Genomic DNA, 23,580 nt, shown 5'->3' with positions numbered 1-23,580 from the left:
ACACAGTAACTCATCTTAAAGCTGGAGCAAGATGTAAAAGGAGCATAGATCTTACTTCCAGTGAGATCAGTGAATGATTGTGTTTTTACAGTAGATGGAGAAATGAAGTACTGATCCATTCCCTTAATTTTGGGTTTCATTTAGTACATTAGCAGAATTAGACCAAGCACTAGACTTTTCCTTAGAATTTGCCCCTATTTCTCTCTTAAGCTAGTGTTGAAGGTTGAGATTCTGCCTGCAGGTTCATCTGTTTCAGTCACAACACATGAAATACAGAGTCAGTGATTTGTTCGCTGCGTTTTCAAATGATGGCACCCACCAGTTGAGGTTAGTTTTCATTTTGCTGCAAAAAGACTAAGACTACGGATGGCTTCAGGTCAGCTTTGTTTTCTAACTCTTGACTCTTCCACATTATAACAAGTGTAATGCAAGTTGCTGTGTTGTACCTAACTGAACAAAAAAGAACAAAGAAATAGATGGAAGACTTGTTTTTTTTTCAGGCTAGCAGCAGATGTGAGTGACACAACCTGACAGCTTGAGCTGTCAGTAGTAAGAGGCTATTTCGCTATTTCAATTACAGTTTCTTGTTCTGTTGGTAATAGCACAGTACTCACTAGATTGATAGCTTCTTAACCAGAAATACATTAGACAGTAAACAGAACTTCACTCCCTTTCTGAAGACTTTTGTTAGATCCATCACTTGCACACATAGCTATGTAATTCAAGTAGTAGGAAGCCCCTCGTGTTGGTTCAATTCCATTAGTCCTATTGGAAACAAAAGGCTACCTGGATGAAGAGAGTGAGTAGCAATAAACCTGAGGTTTACAGGTAAAAAAAAATATTTCACCTCTCCGGTTATAAATGTGCACTGATGTACATCAAGTGAATAACTCAGCAGCACATGACCAGAGTTCATAGCATAAACATTTGCCAAGAATCCTGTTTACTGGCAGTTGAACATTAACAAGACTATGGTGCAGTAATAGCTTTTAAGCAGACCTCCTTGGCTGACCATGTATTTGCATTAATATGTATCATTTGGTTTTGGCAGTACCCAAAGTGTGCAAAATATTACATAAACACAGAAGGGAACATTGATCCCTGCCCTGTAACAATTAAGAGTGGAATGCAGAGGCAAATACTGAAATGAAATCATCAGCAGAATGTGGTTCCCGGAGTGTGGGCAGTTATCCTTTGTATTGATTTGTGATTTAAGCTAATTTTATCTCCGGTTACTCATCCAGTCTGTCATGGATGGAATTTTTACAAATATTTATTATGTAAATATTATATCAAATAAATGTCAGCCCAGAAACCTGCTAATATTTGTTTTGCAAAACAAATTAAAAAAAAAAAAAACAGAGGAAAAGTCCTAATGATTTTATCACTCTCCCTGTAGTGTAAAGCAGGTCACTTTGTGGTGGGAGTAACTACAAACGTGAATGAAGCCCAGCTAACACTGCATAGATTTCTTAGAGCTTCATGGAAAGTTGGACTCTTTCTCATTTTTTTTTTGACTTCAGAGAAGATTGGATTTATTTGAAAAATAGAGCTGATTGTCATGTGTTGCACATGTTACCGCAGTAAAGGCATTACATTCTGTAGATACTCAAGCAGTAGTACACTTAAATAACATTAAAGCCTTTCCTTGATGCTTCCTTGTCATATATTGTTCCACTGAGATTTACACCTGCATTATTTAGTCTCCTAGCCTGCCAACTTGTGTCCAGTTGATCATTTGAATGTTTTTGGCCATCTCACGCCAATACCGAGGGAACTGGGATGAGATAACATATTAGTTTCCCTTCATGGAATTGTTTTTCTTAGTGCTATAATGTGAGTCTCTTTAAATTTTGGATGCATTTATATGTTATTTCATTAGTAGAAATCATTTAGCTTTATACATCGTACTTCCAAAACATTTCTATATTAACAGACCACTGAAGTTTACCCTATTGCCTCATTTTGTGTAAACACACTAGAAGAAAATGAAAATGAGAACAATAGGTGCTTTGTGAAACTGAAATAAGGTTGCTCTCCTTTTGATACCTTCCAACCTTGGAGAGCGCTCAGTTTAACCCATCAGTCATTTTCTGTGGAGACTTCACAGAAACAAACCAGGTTCTGGGTAGAACGAGCCATGAGTAAAGAGCTGGGGAAAAGCCAAGGAAATGGGAGCAAGTATGTGTACTTTTGTGAAGAGGTAGTTTTCCCGTGACTCGCTTCACCACAGGAGTTTATGATCACCACGTAGCTTGTATTCCCACCCTTGTGGTTCACGTACTAAGGCAATTAGAAAAGAGAGCAACAGATCAATGACGTGGGTAGTTCATAGTGGAATTGAAAGGAGACAAATCCCAGGTTTTAGGCTAATCATCCTAAACACTTTGTATCATTTGAGAAAGGGTAACTGGTTTTTTTGATCAGCTGAAAGGCATTTTAGATTTACAAATTGGCAATAAAATATGCCATATTGTTAACCCCTACAGACTAATAGTTACATTTTACTACAGTTCCATGAATTATGGTGACTTCAAGAGTCACAGAACAGAGTCCTTGGTCTGTTTTGGTCTGTTCTCAGATTTGACATTTCTTTTCCTCCATAGAAGATGACATTCGTAGATTTGGGAAATACTCAGTTTTAATTTTGTAGTATCTTTTGGTGCTGACCATCCTACTGGGATTTTGGTCTGAGAAAAGATTCCTGGGTGTGTTAGTTTTTGCTGGCCAGGTCATGTTAGATTTCTTTCAGCTCTACTAAATTAAGTTTTAGAGCTATTCAAAGCAGCAAAAATCTCAGATGTAAGCACTAAAATGCAGTCCCCACTGTGTACTTTAGGGAAAAACAAACAAACTATCCCATAACTAGGTGTTCTGATTTCCAGCACAAGTTTAGCCCTCTGTATCCTTTTTATCATTTCATTTTAGTTTACTCAGAAAAGAGCAAGGTTACAAAATTAAAACAGACCAAGGCAAAGGGGTATTTGCCTTACATGGAATTGTTGCCAGAGCTTAGATGAAAAGAGACGGCACACATCCTATCCAATTTTAGATATCAGTCATATTAAAGAACCACTAAATGATAAAAATGCACTTCAAAAGAATTATTCAAACGAAAAAGGGTTGTGATTTTTTTTAACTGTCTTTTAAACAAGGATTTCACCATGAATACTGATACAGGCAGTTACCCCTGTCACATTCGTAACTTTAGGTGTGACTGAAGGCAGACTGTCAACAACTGCCCTCAGTCAATGGCCAGTGGAAAGCAAGCAAACAGAGTAAGTTCACAAGAATGAGAAAAGTGAAGGCTTGAGTTAGTCAAAAAGGATTTTATGCTTTGCCTTGTTAAATCTGGTAGGTTTAGTCAATGCTTACTCAGTTCAGAGAACTAATTTCCTTCCCAAAGGTAAAATAATAACCTATACAAGTAGCTACCATTTTTCCTGCTTTTGCTTTTGTTTTTAGATAAATTTGGCAGCTGTCTATACAGTGGACTGATAAACTAGCTAAGCATATGGTAACAGACTCTGTCCTCCAGGGACATCCTCTGAGAATCTTTAGGAGATTGGATTCAATGTCACCGGGATCACAGATTGATAACAAAATTATTGAGGCTCTTTATCTTTAAAAGGTCATTTTCCATGTTTGTTTTGCAAGACATTTTTAGACTTCAGTTGAGTTACTTTCAGTTTGATTATTGAATTGAACTGAACTGCTGACACTGATTTCTACTTTCTTTCTGCCTCAAATTTACCAGAAAACTTGTCACAAATCTCTAAAGGGCCACCAGATATAACCACTATAACCAACAGGGGTTTTGTACACACATAACTACCAGTCTCCTGGCCCTGTGATAGTCACTTAAGATCTTTAACTTGTATATCTAATACTGTACTCTGAAAAACGTCAGTTGTCTAGCTCTGCTGTCATTCGCCTGATTAGGTAGTGCAAGTAGGTAGGTACAGCAGCTTCCCAAAGCTGCTTCTATCTAAGCCACTTCTATCTAAAGCTTACTTAACCCATTCAAAAATTGATATTACAGCTAAATTACTACAAGTGTACTATTTTCTTTAAATTTAGTCATAAAAATAACAAAATGTTTTCCTACATTTATATTTTTAAATTGTAAAGTCTAGACGAAGATACTAAAAACAGCAGTCCCCTATTTTAAGCTTGCATATTTAAACTACAATGTAGCTGACTACACTGTAGGAGTTTAAATCTTAAGTCCCCACAAACTCACTAACACATCTTAAAGTACACCCTATTTGAGTGTAATAGCTAGCTAAAAGGATCCAAGTTTCTGTAAATGTTAGCTTAGAAAAAGTACCTGACATATGACCAGGATTGGGGCAAGCTAGCAATCAATTAAAAAAAAAAAAAAAAAGACACTTCTCCAGACAAAAGCAGGGGAAAACATTAAATGGAAGACAATTTCCTTAGAAATTGTCTTTTTAAAGCATCTGACCAACACCAGCTGTGTACTTCCAAAAGGCAGTCTCTTTCCAATAACCACTAACAGCCAATTACTCTGCAGTGTTCTCTAGAGCAGGTGATGAACAACACCCATTTCTTCTGCACTAAATTCTGTAAGCAATGTAGATGTAAGGAGGTGATTTTGGGTATCTAAACTATTGCATGTGAAAACAAGGGTATGAAAGATTGTCCTTTGAATATGGCATGCAAACTTATCTTGACAACTTGAAACTACTTTTAAGGAGTGAATTAAGAGCTGCAGATTCCACGAGATCTTCAGACAGATGCCTACCAATGTCTTCAAAACTATCTAATTCCCACTGGGAGAAGGAAAAAAAAAAAAACAAGAAAAAAAAAAACCCACACCACAAAACTTGTGTGGAACTGGGTTTACATTAGGGGGAAATTAAGGGGCTATCAGAAAAAATACTTTCATGCAAAGGGCAGAGCCATCCTCATTATTCTGTATTTTTCATGTTCATTCCCTATTTCAATGCTGTGCATAGATAAACATTTTTCCCTTTGCAAGCAGTATTAAAATAGATCATTCTAGGTATGAAAAGTGGTTTGACACTTGGCAAAAGAAAATGCTATGTATGTTTTCTTAAGGAAGTGACATATTGATGAGAGTAAATTTGCTAATACAGCTTGGTGGTGTAATGTAAGAAACTCACCACGTGGAGTTGTGTTTGAATGGTGCTACATAAACTTACCGCTTCAAAACCTGGGAAGCCAATGCATGAGATCAGACACTGTTCCATTTCCCAGACACGATATACTGAGCAGAAGGTGAATTTACTTATTTGTAACTGTTTAAAGATTTGTCTTATTTTGTCTGTGTGGAGAAATGCTAAGATTTTTGATAGTCAGATACACTCAGTGCTGTCAACAAACTTTTCCCTCTTTTGTGCCTCACTCACTGTTACCTAATAATTTATATAAAACCCAGTCTCCAGAGGATGCACAACTCTAGAGACTAGATAGCATTCAAGTGAGTCTGGCTCACACACCTGTTGGGGAGAAAATACAAATCTCTAATTCATATTGAATTCATTCAATGCATTCCAAAATGATTTGAGGGGTTGAGAGGATAACAGTGTTAAAATTATTCTGCATTTTCTAGGACAAATTTGTTGCTGTTTTTCAAGGTTTCTTCAAGAGATGCAGGCTATACATTTCTAATCATCAGTAACTACTTTGCTTACCACAATATTGACAAGATCGTTTGGAATATGAGGAGACAAGGGAGCAAGCTTGCATACTACAGTATTTTTTTTATACTTTACTTTCATCTATTTATGAATTCATTATGAAAAATATTTTTAAACAGATATGAAACCTGCTTTTTGTTGTGAATTGTAGTGTAGTGGATACATTGTACTGTGTATCATTAAAAAGGTTTAATTAAAGTAAACTTCTGGCAATCTTTTGTTATTTTATACATGTACCTTGCTTTAGTTTATCAGAGACAAAAATCAAGATTTTAAGAAATTCTCTATTCTATAGTGCTGTATGGTCTTCTAATTTAACACAAGGTAGTTCAACGTATTCCGTTAAACAAGCAGTACTTAATTCTTCCTCTAATATCTACAACTGCCCATCCCTTACATAAATGCATGCACTTAAAATTGATTCGAAGTCTTCCATGTGAAAATGGAAGACTAGAGGTGTAACTAGGGGTGCAAATAACTTTTTTTCAGTGCTTACAGTCAAGTGTAAACAATGTGGTTAAAACTGCCTTCCGTAGGGGACATTTAGATCCTGAATTTTATTTGATTTCTGTAAATCAAACAAAGCAACACCCCTTTCTTTTTACATGTCCCTTTAATTCTAGCATCAGTAGATGAACTAAAAAGACTATTAACACCAGCCAAAATCTCTCCATGTGCACCCTTCAAAATGTGAACAGGCAAACTTAGTCAGAAAATGTTATGCTGAGAAACAAACAAACACATTAAGAAAAAACAAACCCCTGCTCTGATCTGTGCTGCCCTATCATTTGTAGTTGCATGCAACTTACAAATTAAAAGCATTAGCAGGTCTCCTTCACTATGTTCAGTTTCTTGTGGAAAAAAGCCAGGACAATTGTTTAGTAGGTTTATTACAGATGCATATAACAAACATTTCAAAGGCACTTCCTACATTTCTAGAAACCTTTCTTTGAATTATCTAGGACTGTGGAATAGTTTGGATACAGGAGGATATTTATAGCACAACCATTTTTTTATTGTTGTTTGTAAGGCAAGCTGGCTTTTGTTATGTAGCTTTAACCTGCAAAAAAATACCCATAGTTTTTAGAGTGTAAATTCACTAAGTATTTTTTTCCCCCATCTACGGTCAGGATCTCAGCTGTTAAACTAGCAGAAACACTTCCATAGATACATTTCCATAAAAAAAGCAATGAGACTCAAGTCCTGTTGAAAATCCATTTCTTACTCTGAGAAATATTCTTACCTATTCAACAGGTACTGCTTCTGCTACAAGAGGTTAATAGGTAAATCTCTAGTAAACCTGGGTGGATGCTTAACTCTACATGGTTAGCATGATCAAGGATTCAGAGCCTGACATTCAAGATCAAAGAGGAGGGATAACTTTTAATTAAGATCAGTAAAAGATTCTGGCTCAGCTGATTTTTAGATGGGTTTACTGTGTGTGTACCATCTGTGACATTTTGAATACCTACTGATCTGTTCTATTCACAGAATTGACCACAAAAATACTCTTTTGAAACTTTCAACATGCAGGCTATTTCAATGTTGAAAGCAGGATATATTTCATCACCCAAAAATCCGTCCTTGTGTATACAAAAGATCTGAACACAGACTGTTAGTCAACTATCAGAACCAAAGGTCTGGGCAAGTTCACATACCTTCAGCTGTCTGTGCAATTAGCATAATTTAAAACAATATTTATGTGCATTAATTTCAAATATATTTGCACATCAGGGTAAAAAACTATATTCAGATAGTATGAAGGTGCACTGTGATGTCTCCAGATAACTATGTGCTGATACTGTGCTTGGAGCTTGCTAAACTGCACTCTGAAATTAATTGCTTCTAACAATTAATTTACCCAGTTGAGATTCATTGTAGCTATAGGGAACAAATTTACTTACATTGGCAAAATCCAAGTTTAGCAACATGTTTCTGTGAATCTTTCTGTTAGTTTTCTATGCATCACCTCAAAATATTTTTTGAACAATAGCTAACCAAAAGCTGACAAATTGAAGTTCTGAAAATACAGTGCAAAGAAAACAGGACTGTGGTATGATACCAGCTCTCTGCAAATCCATCCACTGACGAAACAAAAACCAAATGTTCCAAAGCCTTTCAACTGCATGACCTTCCCACATTTTACATGAAAAGACAACACTCTCACTTCCATGCCCCAGCTGTTTATTTTCTTGTTGAACAAAGTCCAAACAATTTTGAAAAACACACAAACCCTAAACATAAATCACAGCTCATGCCAAAACTGAACACTTCTGATTCATTTGAAATTATCTATAGCAAAATGTGTCTTTCTCAGCAGCTGGGAGAAGTTTAAGAGCACCAAACTCTGAGCTCACCTCTCAAATTCCTTGGGCAAAATTTCTCGGTTCCTGACAGGAAAAACTTACTAAGGAGGGATCGAATGCTTAGTACTTGTTTGGAATCAAAAGAGGAAGGGAACGAGAAGATGCTAGAATTTTAAGTGAACACTGTCTCCTGCTATTTTTAAGCATTTTGGCTTTTTCAAGGTCTTCCCAGCTTATACTAACCCTTACCGAGCTGGAGCTCTGTCCACGAGGATGGAGAACTGAAATATACCAGGCCTTGGAGAACTGCGTGGGGGCAATGGTTTCTCGTTTTACCACTTATAAAACATATATAAAAAAATAAATAAATAAAAATCCACGTTGACAGAAGAGAAGAGGGTCGCAACACTGACTCAATCTGCTTCGCCTGCCCGGCGCGGAGCCTGGGCCGAGGTAAACCCAAGATGGCGGACAGCGCCTCCCGCCGGCCGCCCTCAGAGCAAACCTGACCGGGGTTTCTTACACCTGGAGAATCTGACACCAAAACTGGTGCAGATTCTGCTTCTCAGGAGGTATCCCCTCGCTCCACAAATAAATTCACTTCTTACTGACCTGCCCCATACTTTGGGGTTCAATATTCTTCAGTTTGGTAAAAAACAAAAACCCGACTACAGTCACAAAGGCAGTTGTGTCTGCAAGGGGCAGGGATTTTTCCAAAGGCAAAACAAGCCCCTCAGCAGGAGCTGCTCGCAGCTAGATATGGGCTGCACTGGGTCCATTTGAGAAAAAATTCCTTTGAGAAATACTTGTGACCTGTATTCATGCAGCTTTTCATAGAATCAGAGAATATCCAAAGTTGGAAGGGACCCACAAGGATCATCATTCCAACTCCTGACTCCACAAAGGACTACCCAAAAATTCAGACCATATTACTAACGAGCATAGTACAAACATTTCTTAAATGCTGAAAGGCTTGGTGCTGTAACTACGTCCCAGGGGAGCCCGTTCCAGTGAGCAACCACCCTCTCAGTGAATAACCTTTTCCTGATATCCAAACTGAAATGTTGAAAAGCATGTACCACTTTGAAGAATAGTTTATGTGAAAAACAAAGGTAATTACCAATTAATATATGTTCATATTTATGGCAGATAACCCTGGACCATTACATTTTTTCAGCTTTTAGAAAGCATGCCACGTGCATCTTCTCACAGGACCAAGGCAGAAGTACTCCAGGAAAGCACCTCATCCACTTCTGCAGCTCACAGGTATTCAGTCTACAGGAGCATCCCAAATTCATACATTTTTTTTTCCCTGAAAGTCCTGTTTCTGTGTCTGCCCAGGACTCCCCTGTTAGTACAGTAAGCTGCTCTGTGACCACCTCATCCACATCAAGGCAATGTTAGCTATTACAATAGTAACTCTACTGAAATGTTTTGACACTTCCTTTTTTACAGTTCTCATCTGTACTACTTCCTGAGTGAACAGGAGACAAAATTCAAATTAGAAGTGTCAGTGTAGTATCTTCGTTTGTAAGACATCAAACAGTATAATGAACAATAATGCCTGCTTTTTCAGCAGTCATATTAATAGAAAGGTAAAGATGACGAGTCTTTTGCTGGAATTCAGGAAAGTAGAGGGTATGGAAGCATTTTGGCACAAACATTTTCACTAGAATTTTAAATTAAAGTGCAAAGTAGACTGGGACTCATTGAGGGAGGAACACATGCTTTTCTACTCACCTTGCAAAGTGTGAGAACCTCTGGCAAAGAGATGCTATACCACTAACATCAGTGGTATTTCAAATACTGCAGTGAAAGTGTTCAGTATGCATTAACACTGCAACATGGCAATGAGGAAACAGTTTGCTTTCAGGCTCCATTGCTAGGTCTATGTCAATTGTCGTTGCTGTAATAATTAGAGAATACAATTTAATTCCAGGGCACTTAGTTCAGCAACACTATAATGAAGTCGTAGGATCATCTAGCAAGTGGGTGCTGTGAGGTCTTTCACATTCAGCTAGAGCTCCAGATAAACATTCTCAAAGGTAACTCACTATATCCCTTCAAATCTTTAAAATTTGTTTTTCATATTTCACCAAAATATTTGCCCGACTCACTAGTATACCATGACCTGTGTCTACTAAGCTAATATTTCTCTCAAGTTTTGTAGTAGTCCCAACATATATGTCATCTTTGTTCACCATACATGGTAACAACTACCTGGTTTTTGTTTTGTGCTGATACAGCTCCAAATCTAGTAGCACCCTAGAACACCACTGGGACTCAGTCATACATTCATCTGAAGAATCACATTAAAGATAACTCAAGCAGACTCGTCATTGCAAATGATTTAAAAGGACTACAGACTGAAAACCGTCCTCCTTTTAGTGTAGTGAAAAAACAGTAGCCCGATTAGTAGCCAAACATAAGCATTTTAAGTTACTGTTTTCGTGAGGAATTAAGTTTAAAAGTATATACACAGTTCTTTCATGAACCTTTTGAAATGTCCGTGCATGTTTTTGGGGAAAAAGAAGAAAATGGAACAACGTGTTCTTCATCAACTTCCACGTTTTTATTTCTTGCTTCACTGATGGTGTAAAACGGTTTCCAATAATAAAGAGCTCTGCAACATGCTTCAATATTGAAACAACACATCTTCAGTTATTCTGTCATCTTACAAAACCATAACTACACTCTTTACTTAGAAAGATTCAGCATACTTTGCAAATAGTTGGCGTATTACAGAAATGTGCTAAAGAAGTAGATATATATTCGCTTGCTGTAACAATAAGAAAGGCAAGAATATGCAGCTATAATATTTCCCCAGTGAAGAAAAAGGAGATACACTGTTTGGAAAAGTTTCCTTAAACTTAGAATCCTGGATCAAGCAAGGTATGTTGAAAGTTACTTATGAAATATTACCAGTGCATGAATCAACAACCTTGATAGTTGAGAGAGGGATTAGAGTGATTTGCACACGGAAAAAACAAAAGATAAGCCTGACTGCATTGTAGCAATTTTGATCTCTTCGTGACATGAAGAGTTTTCAGATTTTGAATTCACAATAATAAACAGTGAAGAAGTCGGCCAGGAAGTCATTTCTCTTCAAGCCACCACCTGTCTAAAATGGAAGACCCACAGATTTGTTTGTACAATTTCTAATTCGCAAAACAAAAAATAAACAAGCAAAACACAACAAAACAAAACCCATACCTGACTAGCTCCCTAAGGTGATTTCTGTGTAAGTTGACTTTGTTTTTAAATACACTTAATTGACTTATGTTTGCCAATCAATAAAGGACAGACATATCTTATCTCACAAGTACACTGTTACAACCAATAGAACTATTTTCAAAGATATCTTTTGGATTAAAATGTGTAAAAGTATTTTACAAAAATAAGGTGAAATAAATTACTTTTTTTTTTAATGAACAGATATAAAATCCATGAACCGAACACATAACATTGACACAGAGAAAATATATTAATTTAAAGGCCAGTTAACTACCACAGTGGTATGAAGCTTCAAGTAAATTACTAGGCACTTTTTGCCCAAATAACAGTCACACATTCAGTGGAGAAGTCCAGCTGAGAGAAATGCCTGAAAATTTCTAAAGGTTTCTAAAATTCTAAATTCCCCATAGAAGTGCAAATAAAAAGGTAACAACAAAAAGGCCAGGTATTATGCCATGCAGAACAGCCATTTTTAGCTGCCTTTCTTCTAGTCAGCTTTGCAGGAGTTCTAAAAATGGTGTTAACAACTCAACCTTCATCAGCTTATATGGGCATTTCTTTTACAGATTTACATGTCAAAGTAGAGAGGCAATGCGGCTACAGACATACTGCAAAAACAGATAAGAAAGGCTGTGGGGTTATATGTGAGTACAAAGAAACAGAACATACTTGAATTTAGCACTTATTTGAAGCAACACATTTGAAAAAGTGCACAGTACTTGCAGAATATGAGAAGTCTGCATTACTTGCAGAATACTGTGCTCATTACCGACCAATTTCTAATCGTGTGAACAACCCCAGCATCACAAATACCCCCAAAAGTTAGAAGCTAAATCTTTCAGCGAACAAAAAAATGAACTGTCAAGTGGCAATTTAAGTACCAGTAATACACACAAGCTATTATGATAAAATAGCTAAAATATGTAAAAAAATGAATAGGATGAAAATAAAGGGCAACTAAAGCAAGAAATTACATATTTTCAAATACTTTTAAAAGTATGATTTATACTTAGATAATTTTATATTAAGTATATTAAGCACAGATTTTTAATGTATATTATTTTATATTAAGTACATTTAGCACATTGATCTGTGCTCATACATACTTATATGTATATAAATGTATATAAGCTTATATAAATGAAAATAAAAAAAAAAAAACAACTTTAGAAAGTTTGTGGCATGATTTTAAAGCACGCTGTTGGATTTGGGGGGTGGGGAGGAGCGTAGCACTGAGTAGTCCTTAAGAAATCATGTAATCTCAATTAGGAGCAAAGTTCTCCAGATGAAAGATCAGGTCTACAGCAGCATCAACATCTGGTACAATATGATCTGGTTCTACTAAACCGGGATCAAACCTAAAATCTCTGTGGCCATGGAACACTGTTTCGGTTATGCTCTCCTTGGTATCCAAGGGTGCCTCTGTGTGAGGATTATAAACCCCAGTACAAACGAGAACAGACCTACAGTGAGTAGCAGCAGCAGATGCTAATTCATTCTCCCAACTGTTGTTTATTTCATCATCCTGAGAGAGAGCAGCAGACCCTCTGCCTCCAGCAACTTTGGCCTGAATCTGTGTTTTTGAACCTTTTCTGGAGTTCTTCTCTTCAAGATAGCGATTGTAAAGGTTAGCACCATAGACATCAGTCATGAGATTATCTCTGGAAATATAAGAAGTTTAGTCAGCAACACAATTTTAGTTCTCTGATTTCAATTTGTACAGCAAGACATTTTTAAGGGTTTGATTTAACAGTTTAATTTATGCTTTACATAACTTCATGTGGACGTACACAGCACAAAATCCAATCATATAGCTATTTTATTATGCCATTTCATCAGCTATGGCATTTAATAGGAATAATTCTCCACACTGAAAATTGCAGACGTGGGTAAGGGGGAAAGGAAATCAAGAATACATTTCAGCAGTCCATGAATGAACTTATTATATTTTCCAACATCTTGGAGATTCTGGAACAGTCCCTAATACAACAGAGCTTTATCTCATTCTGTGAAAAGGATTCTATGATGTCACTACATGCACAGTAGTGTATGACCAAGCTTAATGACACCACAAATCAATTCTAGCTCTATATTCCTTAAAATCCCATTTTCTACTCAACGCTTGTTAGGGTTATACCAGTAACTAACAAAACAGTCCTCCCACTGCCTTTTTGTTAAAGACTTACAGAGCATATTAGAGAAATTTTAAAAAAATGGACATATAAACCAATTTTTGTACTTCTACAGAAATTACACATAGAAAGAGCTAAGTATTAAGTTTCAAGATTAGAAACAATGAGGTTTGAAATCATAAAAAGTACAACACAGCGCCAAGAACGTTAGGTAGTCCCAATGGTAGCATAATGGTCCCAACTAACCAAGTAAGAGCTGTGTATTTTAGTTTGCTGGTATTTATCTCATAAGTAATTTCCTCATTAGATTTATAACATCTTACCCAACAGCATAAAGAGTTTGAATAGGTTGCTTCCATTGTCTTTCTGCTGCTTGAGTCCTGATAAGGTATTCTGCGTACTGATAGGTCAGTTCACTAGGCTTGCCCATTAAGGCCTCATATTTCAGATCTTTGCCAGTGATCTTCTTATAAATGTTTTCCAAACAAACCATGAATGTTCCATGCCCAAACCTAAAAAGATAGAAAGACCTTGTGACAAATCAAATTTTATAAAGTATACAGCAAAAAATGAGTTTTTTTAAATGAATAAATCATATCCTGTTACCATGAATTTTCCCTCAATTTGCAAGCAACATTTCCACCGCTGTTTCAGTAATAACTAGGTGCTGATTAGCTGAACAACGAAGACCTTAATAAAAAAAGTAATTGGGACAGCACAGACTTACCAGTTTTAAAAATGTAGCAATGATTTGCAATAGTGTTGCTTGTATTTAAGCAGGTGCTTCAGTTACAAAAGGGAATTTTTGAAATAATACCTAGCTTGTGATCTGCTCTTTGCAGTGACGGAACAGAATCAGCTGAATTAATAAAGAGGAGAAGAGGAAAAGGAAAGTTGGAAATGGACAGAAGGAAAATTAACCTCTTTAACCACAAGAGTATACCAAAATCCACTCTGTAATATAAAAACTTGATGGGTTTCTCTCAAGAATAGAAGCAAAGGAGAATCATGGAACAAACTATAATTTTACAACTGGCTTTTGAAAACTCAATTATTTTACTCAAGCAAGCTGGTAACAGTGACAAAGGCTCATCAATCAAGCCAAACCAAGTCAAGCCAATTAATTTAGAAGATGTAATTTCATGCTTTAAAAAAACAGTTTTACTTCATTACTGAAATCAGGATATGGGATTAGGGATGAATTAATATATATCACTCAAGAAACAAGGAAGCATCAAAACCACTGTAAGAAGAATAAAAAGTTGCTATACAGCAATCCTGTTTTCTAGAGTATACATAATACTTTAGAAGAACTGTTAGGTACCTTCTTATGCACACAGATGACTATAGCTGTTCAAACCAAGTATTTACAGCCTAAAAAAAAAAATGTAACACTGATCTAATGAGCACCAGAAGCCATCTGAGACATTGTGCTATTAAATTCAGTCTCTAGTGGCCTAGAAATTAATCTTTAAGAAAAAAGCTAAGAAGTTGGAAACAGCACTTAAGTATGCTAAAGAATTAGTTTTACCAAATCAACTATTCATTTCCTCTCTCTACCCTGTTTGTTAAGAAATATGAATAAATCAGCACACAATTATTTCCAGTACTTATTAGCAACAGCTTAAAACCACATTTTCCAGTAGGGAAGGTAACAGCACTGACATACAAATCCGTCATATTGTCAAGCTCAAATGAAAAAAAAAAGATTTCAGTTTTAACATGGGATCTTTGCCAAAGAACACAACTGAAACTATGCATCTTATTTACTGTGGATATACTCGTTACCTTACTGTAGTTGAAACCATTACATTCATATAGTTTGCTAATGTGCTAATTAGAGATGGTCTTTGCAACCAAGTAAGAATACCTGACAAGATCTTCTACCCAAGACCAAGCCCATTATCAAGTCACAATACCAACAATATCTATTTTGGTGTATGTTCAATTTTTACTATTTCTTTTTTCTTATGTTCCTTAAACAGTTCACTATGTTGTCTTCAGCTCAAAACCACTGCTTTCAACTAGCAGAGCAATGTCTTCACTCTACCAGAAACTGCAGGGTAGAAAACAGGAATACCAAAAAAGGACCTAATGAAATGAAGAAAAAAAAAAAGGTATTGTTTCCGATTTTTTTCCTTTGGACAAACTCTAAGGCTCTCAAGCAAAAATTTCTCTATTTTGCAAGTGGGGAAACAAAAAAGCTTTAGGTCTTACAAGCACTTGATCTCGAGTACCTAATTTCCTGGATGCAATAATGTAGGCAGTAATAAGGCAGCATTTGCTGAAAGTACACTACTTTTGAAATGTTGTATTCAAAGCTGAGACCTACTGTGAAGCTACATCAAACATTTGTATGAAAATATTGATCATGGATTCTACTGAAAAAGTGAGGAAAAACCTACGGTACAAAATAGCATACACACATTGTAATTGCACTTACCTTGGAGACTGTGCTTCAGCTACCCACATCAGATCCATATTACAAGCAAGTACAGGTATATGAGGGTAATTTTCATGGTGATATGGATTTCCAGGATAGCCACTTGTCAGCAAAACATCTATGATCAATTGAAGGTTGGTTTCCCATCTGACTGGCTCCCCAAACAAAACAACAGCTGTAAGAACAAGAATTACAAAACAGAGTTAACCGGGCACCAAACCTCTGATACAACTTGGTCTAAAGAGGCTGAGCAATTAATTTGATTTAACCATGAACTGAAGAAATAGTCTCATTAACTTTATGTTTTAACATTACATATCCATTCATTCATAGAAAAATCTTGGAAGTAACAAGACCCCAGTGCAAAATCTATGTTTAAGAAATTATTTGATTTTTTTTGTATTGGCTAAGTTGTTCCACAGCACTAAGTCTTATGTACCTTTGTGAATTCTGTATGTTTATATACAGTACTAAAATAATCCATCAGTAATGTTATTTTGTTCATCTTAAAAACAAAATTGGGATACTGTTTCTAGACAACTTTCAGATCTCCAGTAATCACGATCTGGATTTTGTTTTTTAATCCTGAAGTCCAGTTTTTACCTTACCTTCCTGTTTTGCAGACAAAATGGGGATGTGAATATGGCCTACTAAAACAGGATGCTTCTCATACTACAACTCTGAAGTGACCCTCCTGACAACTGCAAGACCAAGACCCATTATTTCTGAACTCTTCAATTCATTCTTAATATTTAAAAGGAATGCAACAATAGCCTGTTAAAGGAAGATAGAAAAGGAAAGCAGACCTCACCTTCCTTCTGAAGCTTTAAAAATACATGGTTGAAAAATGCACATATAAAACAGTTTTCTCATGCTTTATACATCCCATATTAATGGCCAATGTCACTAATGAGGAAATTTTGGAACTGTCTCAACCAACTTTCTAATGAGGCCATCAATTCTAATTATAATGAGAAGTACAATAAAGTTATTCCATCTATTAATGGACAGTTGCAAGTTAAGTAAAGATAACTGACCCTCAATCTTGGGAAGCTCCACAGCAGAGGGGTACTGAAATAAGAAAAAAGTAAAAGTTTTCTACAAGATTAAACAGCTACTACTATTTTTAACAGAATAAATTCAAGTATAGTTCCCACACTTGCCTTCCACAACACTGACAGGAAACACACACTCTGTTTTGGTGCAGCTACTGCCCCAGTACCTAATGTCAGTTTACTTACAAATTTGCATTTCAAGTTCTAACTGAAATCTCGTGGTAAATGGACAGCAGACAAGTTACTGCATTCTACATATGGAAGCTTTCTACAATCTATTCAACCACCTCTGGGAACATACAAAGCTTCAGCTGCTTATTTCACTTCTGTATGTTAAGTAAAGTATGGATGTTTATTTTTCTGCAGGAGTAACAGAGGCCTCTGTCATTAACAACGCATTTGAAAAATGTATTTTGAAACATATTTCTTTAACACTTCTAAGAGAAAATATTGTTAACACATCATACTACATTCATTTGCCAAACAGTAGTTTCATGATTTCATGATTTACTTGTCATAGCCACAAACACATGAACGTTTTCCTGAACTCTAAACGTGCATGGTTGAGAAGCAAGGGAAACATTGATATAATTAAGTTAAGAATTGTATGAACCACAACAAAGAATTTCTTGACTATCCATTGAAAAAAAATCTTCATTTACTGACCCTGCATATATTCAATATATGCATGCATTTGTTGTGTATGCATATATTCACTTCATATTGAAATTCTGCAAAATTCAATTGAAACCACGCTGCTTATGTAAACTAACAGTATGTACTGTTAATATTTAAATATGCTAAAATAATGGTATAAACAAGACAAGCAGTCCTTTGGAGAAAATTTAGTTATCTGCAAATCATTCTTTACAATCAGATCAACCTCATAGCCTAAAACAGTACCAAGACCATCCCATACTGGAAGAAAAAGCTAATTTCATCTTCCATACATTCACAGAAACCAGTAAGCTTTCTAAAACTGATTTTTAATTAGGTATCTGTAATAAGTTATAAGTTGTCTCACAACCGTAAGTTACAAAATGTAAAGATTTGTTATAAAGTTAACATTAACAGAAAAAAGTCTATACAGTTGTTGTTAAAAATGTTGCAATAAAACAAATAGGGAAACAGGAAAAAAAAGCTTAGTCAAAATGCAGCATAAAACAACAGCATTAGATCTGTAGCTTAAATATTGACCTCTACTGTAGGATGTCATGTAATGATCAAACAAAAAAAATTTAAAACAGAACACAGACTCACCGAAATATCAGGTGTTCTGTCGTGGTCAACTACATCTAGCAAAGGGTATTTCTCCCGCAACGTTTCAATGGTGATGGGTTGACTGAAACCAAGACTGGGAAAACACCAGTTAAGGATACAGAATTGCTTACATTCAAAGACTTTTAAAAATCTATAATTCAATTTTAACATAAGCAGTTTATCATCTAGTAAAACAAATTATTTAGGAATAAAAGCAACATATTAAAGACTTTTCTTTCATGAGATAAAAAGATGATCATTCCATTCTTTATATACAGAAGACCTGTACGCCTGAAATCTTGAGAAATTACATAGAGAGCTTGCTCAAAATATGAGATTAAAAGGAAGAAGCCACCTAACACCTGCAATATTCAAAGATTATCTTTACATAAATACAAAAAAGTTCATCTGATGGCAACACAACAGGTTATGTAATCCTTATAGGAAAGAAATATGATCTTTCTGAGGAAAAAATACTGTCCCCACAAACCATGCTTTCCTTAGGCCATTATAGCTGCAGATGTATTTTCAGATAAACATAGTAAAGCTCAGTCTACTGCAAAAAAATGAACTGACCAATAAAGGTTAATTATGCCCTACAGGTAGCGAAGATAAATTCAGAAATACACTAAAAAAAAAAAAAAGGAAAGGATAAAAAAAAATGGAGAAAATTTCCAGGTTTGCATAGTAGTTCTCTTAAATGCAGATATATCCCATTCATTTTAACTTACTTAGCAAGACAATAATCAAACTCAAACTGCTCATTTGTGCAAAAAGCAGTTGGGATGCTATTTGCAATACTACTAAGACTTCTGCAATGAATATGCAAATAAGAGCTATTTATATATATCAATTATACAAACTAAGCCACCTGATTTTGTATTAGAATTAACACTATAGGCCACTTGTAAAGTTGTTTGAAAATAAGATTATCCCCTATAAGAATGCTATCCAACATGTACACTTTTTATTTGCTGAATTCAGTCCTGTAACACACTTAACATGTCTAACAAATTTTGGCAGGTAACTGGAATGTTCCTTCAGTAATTTTTCTCATCTTTGAGTATGAAAGCAAACTTAGAAGTTGCATCTACATTTTTTATAGCTTATGGTTTAAAAGTACAGAAGGGAGTTACTGAAAGCATGAGACAACTTAAGGTCATTAAGTCAGAAGCTTCAACAGCACAATTATATCAATGTAATTAAAGTTCTTTTTGACAGTTAGTACAGAAGCTGCAAAAATATTTTCAAGTACAGGTTTACTCCAGATATTGGTTATGAAAACAATATTACCTGGATTCAGATGCTTACAAAAAGGAAAAAAAAAAAAAAACAAAGCACAAAAGCAGAACCTACACCCTAGCTAGTAAAGCTAAGAACACACGTTTAGCAGGTTATCTGTTAATGCTGCGACACTCTCCTTTACAAAGCAGATCTCAAGCTGCTGAGTTAAAAGGAAGGTGTGATAAATAACGGATAAATAACACCCCACTCCACTAGCAGGGGATAACCTACTGGCACATGACCTGAGCAGGCTGGCCTGAAGAAGGTAACAGAAGATGAGAGAAACACAGAGCAACAAACTCAGGCTCTGAAATACCATTCCCAAGATAAGGCTAACTATATATATCATTTACTACATGATACTGTAAAGTGCCATGCTCTCATCTCAAGAGGATAAAGGTTGGACCAGATGATCTTAGAGGTCTTTTCCAACCTAAATGATTCTATGATCTAAGATTCTATGATTCTAAGAGGGTACAAACCCTTTGTGCCAAAGGATCATTTACAAATATATGCCAAAGAAACAATTCTTTCTTCCTTTCACAGTAAAAAGGCATGTAACAGTAAGGTGAAAAAGTGCAGAATAAAGTAAAGCAACAATCAACAAAGCAACCGTTTTCAAAACATGCATTTGACGTTAGAGTAGGAACTACCATAGCTTAGTAATGAATTCTTAATACTGAATTTGTAGTGTTGAATTATTTGGTCTTCTGAACTTGATTAAGGAAAATACTTGAGCAGAAAGTTGCCCTTTTTTTTTTTTTTTTTTAAAGATACTCTTGAGCAATATCCAGAAGCGGTCCTTGTCCAGATACAAGAACACATTTTTCATGATAACGTTTGAACATCCGCAGAGGACTGTGTGACATCATTACTTGGTCTTGTGAAATCTGTTTGAAATTTAAGAACAAAAGGAGTTTACTGGATTTCAGGTAAGTGATTTATATGTAGATTTAAATAACAAGTGTGACACATTCTATGAATTACAAAACAATCATACATATTTGTATAAAACCCTACCATATCTTTTTTTTTTTAACTAAATTTCACAGTTGAAGTATTGATAACATCCCCCTCTCAAAAAAAACATACATTGCTAATTGACATACACATCCCTTTCTGCTTCCGTAATTCTTCTATTCCACATCAACACAAGGTTTTCTCTCCTAGTTTTACAGAGTCATCAAATTAATTTAGAAAGCAAACAAGGAAGATGAACCAGCACTGCTCTAGTTCTAATTGCGGTAGATTTGCTAGACTGCAGCATTGATTTTGTTGTATTAGAAGACCTTCTTCTCCTAGTTTACATATCCATTCCTTTAATAGCTATGAAAACAGTAAAATGATTATCCTAGAAGAATTCCTACTACAAATTACTATCTACTACTACTACAGATCAAAAAAAAAAATCCAGAAATAATTCAGATATCACATTTTACCCACAACATGTGTGATTTTCTATTGATGTAGACCCTTACTGAAAGAAAAGGCACTGCAGAACTAACTTTATGGCTTTATCTTAGTAATGCTCAAACATTGTCCTCAACAATGCGCCTGCAGAGCCCAAAGACTGGAGGGGAATATTTTTTGTTACCACTTGCACCAACGACAGATAGGAGGCTCCAGTCTTCACATTATCACTGAAGACATTCAGCTTGCTAGAGCAGCATTTCATGTTACTGGCACACATTTATTTTTATTCAGAAAGAGAAGGCAAGTTTTAGTCCCACAGTAATAATTTTGCAAAGAAATACCATTGCTATTGGAAATGTCAGTACCTTTACCAACGGAAATACCATTGTCATTAGCTTCAGACAGTATTTTTTACTTTTATAATCCTTCCAGCAAAGCATTTCAGAGGGCTTAAGGGAAAAGCAAAACTCACTGAGCAGCCTTTAATGGAATATAATACATTTGACAATCACTGAAAGCAAATAACTAAAGAAATAGGATTTAAGCTACTCACTGGAACTCCCAGTATATGAGACAACTGATCAGCTTTTTTCTGGCGAAGGCAATTCCCTGCATTGGTGACAAATACTACAGGCACCAAGAATTGTCCCTGAGAATTAACTAGCTTTTGAAAGGCTGTTTTTGCAGCAGGTATTGGAGTCTTTCCTCGTACCAGTACACCATCAATATCAAAAAGAAACCCAAAGGACGGCAGAATGTTGAGCTGCAAGAAGAAATTGAAAAGAAAGAGTATATTAGTTATGTCCATACGTATACATATTTGATAAAATATGCAATAGCTACACTGCAGTTAACACACACACTTCCACAGGGAAGGAAAGGATCTTTCATTTTGCCCTTTCTAATATGCCTTATAGGCATACTTACATGATACAATACTACTTGAAGGGACATACTGACAGAAATCCAGCCCGCTGTGCACTGCGAAGGGCATTTTGCCCATAAAAGCATCACTTTGTCCCTCATCAATTATTCACTGGGTACATCTTTCCAGCAGCTGGGTACAGCAGAAATGGACACTACCATCACCATAAGAGACAGGAGAGGTAGCTACACTCTCCTTGACAAGTTCTCACTGCTGTCTTCTCTAGAAGACACAAACTGCATTTTCAAAACCCATAAGTGAGAGCATATTCCCCTACAAAGCCCCATTTAATAAGGTCAATATTTTAAAGGTATCGCAGTGTCATGGATTTTATAGAGGCAGTTTTGTCGATCAGCCTTACATCCACAAACTCCCGCTGAAACCCTCTGCTTTCTCTCCTCTATAATCATCGACTGCTATTTAAAAACGAAACAAAAACCCTGCAACCACATTCTTAGTGTAGGCTGCCGTTCAGGCCCGTTCCAACCCAAACCATTCTGTGGTTCCACTTCAGGAGCGCTGCACCAGAAATAACGCGGCTGCAGCACAAGTGACACCACAGGCTTGCTGATAACCATACAGCAGTCTTTTTAGTCTTTTTTAAATAGGGATGTGAAATTTCTGAAACCAGGCTGTAACACGGTCACAGTAAATGCTGTTCTTCTCACAAGTTTAGCTGTCTGAACATACCGTAGATGAAGAACGCGAACTTTACGGTAGCAGCAATTTGCCTGTTACGGCTCCATCAGGGGAAAGGAACTGAGAAGCGAGTTCCCAGCGGGAAATAACGGAACAGAGCGGCTCACGCCTCGCTCAGACCGGGAGGGAGCCGCTTCCCTCGCACACACCGGGAAGGCGCCGCCTCCTTCAGGCCGCCGGTTCCACAGGCCGCAGCCCCGCGGGAGCCCCCGGGCCCGGCTGCAGCCGCTTCCCGGCCCCGCCCGGTCCCGCCCCGGCCCCTCTCACCTGGCCGCCCCCGCTCCCCTCAGCCAGCGGCTCGGGACCGCCGGCGGGGGCGGCGCGGGGCCCGCTGGGCGCCGGGAGCCGGAGCGGCCGCCCCGCGGAGCCGCCCCCGAGGAGGCCGCGGAGCGCGGGCAGCCCCCGGCGCATGGCGGCAGCCCCCGGGCACGGCCGCCGCCCCGGCCCCGAGCTGCCGGCCCCCGCACCCCGCCGGCCCCCGATCCCCGCCCCATGCCGGCTTCTCCGCCCCGGGCGGGCGGTGCCGACGAAGCGGGGAGCCCCGCCCCGGTAAAGGCCCCGCCAGGAGGGCCCGGCTTCAGCCGGCGGGAGGCGAGGAGCGGAGCCCAACTCCCCCGCCGGGGGAGCCCCTCGGCCTGTCCGCTCCTCCCGGCGCCTTTCGAAACAGTAATAAGTGCGCCGTGTATGAACACGCTGCGGTCCGTGAAGTGAGGAACCAAACACAAAATACCATTAGTTAACGGATACCCCGCAAAGCTCTCTCTCCTTATCTTCCTCATCTGCTAATACGGATTAAGTAAATCCATTTATTTCCTCGTTCTCCCCCCTAAACACTCCAGGGAGAACCTGATCGTCCAGTGACTGTGCTGCACTTACCACGACAGAGTAGGGAAGGTGTCTTCGGTCGGCACCACTCACTCACAGGGTTGGCATTAAATGAAACAAAGCTGCATGCATTTCTAGATCAGAAAAGCGCACAGAAAATGATGCAGAGAACAGAACTGTTAAAACATTCAGGAAGTTATTCCCTCAAATCCCAAGCCAAGACCATGCACAGCGCAGAACTCTGAAGCGGAAAAGAACACAAGCATTGTAAAATGATTCTTGTCACCTAGACGTGTTCAAAGCTGAGGTATTATACC

The 23,580-nt window shown here is 37.3% G+C and overlaps 1 protein-coding gene across 7 annotated transcripts in view; it reads right to left on the bottom strand.

Moving 5' to 3' along the window:
* The window catches only part of LOC308200306 (haloacid dehalogenase-like hydrolase domain-containing 5), a 36,921-nt gene extending 14,035 nt beyond the window's left edge, over positions 1 to 22,886 (bottom strand). Inside the window, exons 1-9 of one of the 7 annotated variants that reach the window (XM_080605818.1) lie at positions 22,706 to 22,886; positions 21,368 to 21,577; positions 20,179 to 20,291; positions 18,118 to 18,211; positions 16,840 to 16,873; positions 15,803 to 15,977; positions 13,683 to 13,871; positions 12,695 to 12,888; positions 9,778 to 9,899 (exon numbers count right to left, since the gene is read on the bottom strand). In XM_080605818.1, coding sequence (XP_080461944.1) covers positions 9,793 to 9,899; positions 12,695 to 12,888; positions 13,683 to 13,871; positions 15,803 to 15,977; positions 16,840 to 16,873; positions 18,118 to 18,211; positions 20,179 to 20,291; positions 21,368 to 21,577; positions 22,706 to 22,849 — 1,260 coding nt within the window. In that variant the 5' untranslated portion in view covers positions 22,850 to 22,886 and the 3' untranslated portion in view covers positions 9,778 to 9,792. Of the gene's footprint in view, positions 1 to 9,777; positions 9,900 to 10,543; positions 12,889 to 13,682; positions 13,872 to 15,802; positions 15,978 to 16,839; positions 16,874 to 18,117; positions 18,212 to 20,178; positions 20,292 to 21,367; positions 21,578 to 22,705 lie in introns of those variants that run through there. The other 6 variants (XM_080605822.1, XM_080605821.1, XM_080605820.1 and 3 more) reach the window with 6 other exon arrangements.
* Between the last annotated feature and the right edge of the window lie 694 nt (positions 22,887 to 23,580).

The sequence above is a fragment of the Anser brachyrhynchus genome, assembly GCF_964034855.1.
Source record: "Anser brachyrhynchus genome assembly, chromosome: 10".
Classification (NCBI taxonomy): Eukaryota; Metazoa; Chordata; class Aves; order Anseriformes; family Anatidae; genus Anser; species Anser brachyrhynchus.
The sequence above is the reverse complement of the archived record's forward strand: the minus strand, read 5'-3'. Positions and strand labels throughout refer to the sequence as shown.